Source organism: Merops nubicus, unplaced genomic scaffold (genome assembly GCF_000691845.1).
Source record: "Merops nubicus isolate BGI_N331 unplaced genomic scaffold, ASM69184v1 Scaffold46767, whole genome shotgun sequence".
Taxonomy (NCBI): Eukaryota; Metazoa; Chordata; class Aves; order Coraciiformes; family Meropidae; genus Merops; species Merops nubicus.
The window spans coordinates 1-2,318 of record NW_008621838.1 but is presented as its reverse complement, the minus strand read 5'-3'; the positions used below and the strand labels follow the sequence as shown (position 1 = coordinate 2,318).

At 59.0% G+C, this 2,318-nt stretch overlaps 1 protein-coding gene across 1 annotated transcript; it reads right to left on the bottom strand.

The window, feature by feature from the left end:
* Positions 1-36: 36 nt before the first annotated feature.
* On the bottom strand, positions 37-2,314 carry RDM1 (RAD52 motif containing 1; the record flags this gene model as incomplete). Its single annotated transcript, XM_008944591.1, has 4 exons — positions 37-199; positions 875-997; positions 1,337-1,516; positions 2,252-2,314. Coding segments are annotated over 4 exons (529 nt in total), but the record flags the coding sequence as incomplete, so codon positions are not given.
* Between the last annotated feature and the right edge of the window lie 4 nt (positions 2,315-2,318).

Genomic DNA, 2,318 nt, shown 5'->3' with positions numbered 1-2,318 from the left:
CAGCTGCCGGGGGAGCCCCCTGCACCCAGCGCCCACCTTCGCCGTCCTCCACCTCTGCCCGGCCCAGGGCGACGCCCCTGCTGCGGACGCCGTGGTTGGGCAGCGCCAGCTCCACAGCACACAGGGACTGCACAGCCCGCCTCCGAGAGCTCTCGCCCCGTTCCTCCTTCTCAGCATCCCAGCCAGGGACGTCCTGCAGCTGTCGGGAAGCCCACAGGGGATTCGTTTGGATTCGGGAGGAAGGGGAAGCTCTCCAGGCCTGGCCTGGGCAGCACAGAGCTGCTCTCGCAGCGGGCGGCTCGGAAGCCCCTGGTGGAGGCAGAGCAGGGGTGTCTCCTGTCCCCACTCTGCTTCAGAAGCACCTCAGAGTCCCCATGCTCTGAGTCTCAGTCATCTCCCACACTCTGAGCACACAAAGGCTGTCAGGCCCTGGCCCTGCTTTAATCACAGCCACCCCCAGCTGGAGAAACAGAAGCTCAGCCAGTGCCCTCACCCACAGTGACCTCCTCCCTCTGCCCTTTCAAACTACCCCATTTGTGGGACAAGTCACAGAACTGCTGAATCCCAGCATGGGGGGGGTGGGGAGGGACCTCTGGAGATCACCTCATCCACCCCCCTGCTCCAGCAGCTCACCCCCAGCAGGGTGCCCAGGGTCACAGCCAGGCGGGTATGGACTCTCTACAGATGAAGGAGACTCCACAGCCTCTCTGGGCAGCTGCTCCAGGTTCTGGTACCAAAATACAGCTTTTGTAGCTGTCTGTCATTTGCTGGTTTGAGGACAACGCTTCTAATTCCACCAGCAGCTCTAGCTGAGAGTACAGGGTGGGAAGAGGATGAGGGGAAGGACAGCAGAGGAGTACAAAGGGTCCCTTACTGTGATAATGCGACTGGACCAGCCGTTAAAACCAAGGTAGTAGTTGGCCAGCTCCTGGCACTTCGTGCTGCTGAGAGCAAGGACTTGTTGCTGAAACTCCTGCTGCTTGGTGCAAACACAAACCTGCCAGGAGAGAACACCCCTGGTCAGCTCGGCTTTGCCTGCACGGTGCCCACTGCAGACACACCACTGATGGCTCCAGAAGAGCCACTTGAAGGCAACCTATCCCTGACCACAGGCATGCTCCCGAGGGGTCTTCAATATTGTTGAACCCAGGAACACACCCTGCAAGTTATTCCAGAGCAGGGATGCTGCCATTTTACTCCCTAAAGGCTCCCTGGCAGCCAGGGGTGGGGGATGCCACCGCAGCGGCAGCATCGCCGAGATCAAGTATTTCAGGAGACTCCAGGTCCCAGTGCCGAGTCCTGCACGTCCCACTGCGGGGCTGTTCTGCTCACCCACCTTCACGGGGGAGTTCTGAAACAGCCTTTGCCCGTTGCACGCGCGCTGGGCTCTGCCTGCAGCTCCAGCTGAGTAGAACTTGATGCTGGCGTAACACCCCGGCCCTGCCACGGCAGCGTTCCTGTGCGCCCGCACCGAGTAGAGTGGCCCAAACTGGGAAAACACTGAGAACAGGGAGTGCTGAGGGGAAATTAAAGAAAAGAGGAAAAAGAGGTTATTTTGGAATATCTGTCGGTGCTCCAGCAGCTGAGCAAGAGCGACAGAGAGAGGACTGGTCGCAAGAACTAATCAGCTAGAAAATGAGTTTAATGGCAAGAAGTTCTGGAGTAACAGTGAGGCTGAAGATGAATATTTCTGCATAAAAATAAGCTCAACCTGACTGAACCTCTGACCCTGAGCCCCATCTCCATTACCATCCACCTCTGGATCAGGAGCAGAGTGAAGACCAAGGTGGGATTTTCTGTCCCCTTGTCATCCTCACCCCAGACCATCTCCTGCTCTCTCCTTTGCGTGGCTGCACCGTTTTCTGGAGCTGTCAGTGAAATGTGAGGACAATATTTTTATTTTACAGCCAGGCTAACGAGGTTTTGTTCCCTCTCCCACCTTGTGCTGGGCAGACCAAAAACCCGGCCCTGGCCCCAGGACAGAAATCCCCCTGGGGGGACCTGACACCTCCCTGGGGCTGCCCTGTGCCCAGCGTGCCTCGGGGAGACAAGGCAAGGAAAAAAGGATTCAAAACAAAACAAAACAAAGGGAGCAGTTCAATAAACTCTTATTAGCACACAGGCGATGAGTAGAGATGGGGGGAACTGAGGCCTGGGCTCTGAGGGGGGAGAGGGATCGTGGGGGGATCCCGGGCCCTGCTCCCCAGCCCTGCAGGGGTGTCCCGGGGCCCGGTCCGAGGCCTCGCCTCACCTCCAGGCCCGGCTCCGGCTCCAGCCCCCAGACCAGCAGCGTCCGGGCGCTGCCCGTGGGCACCCGG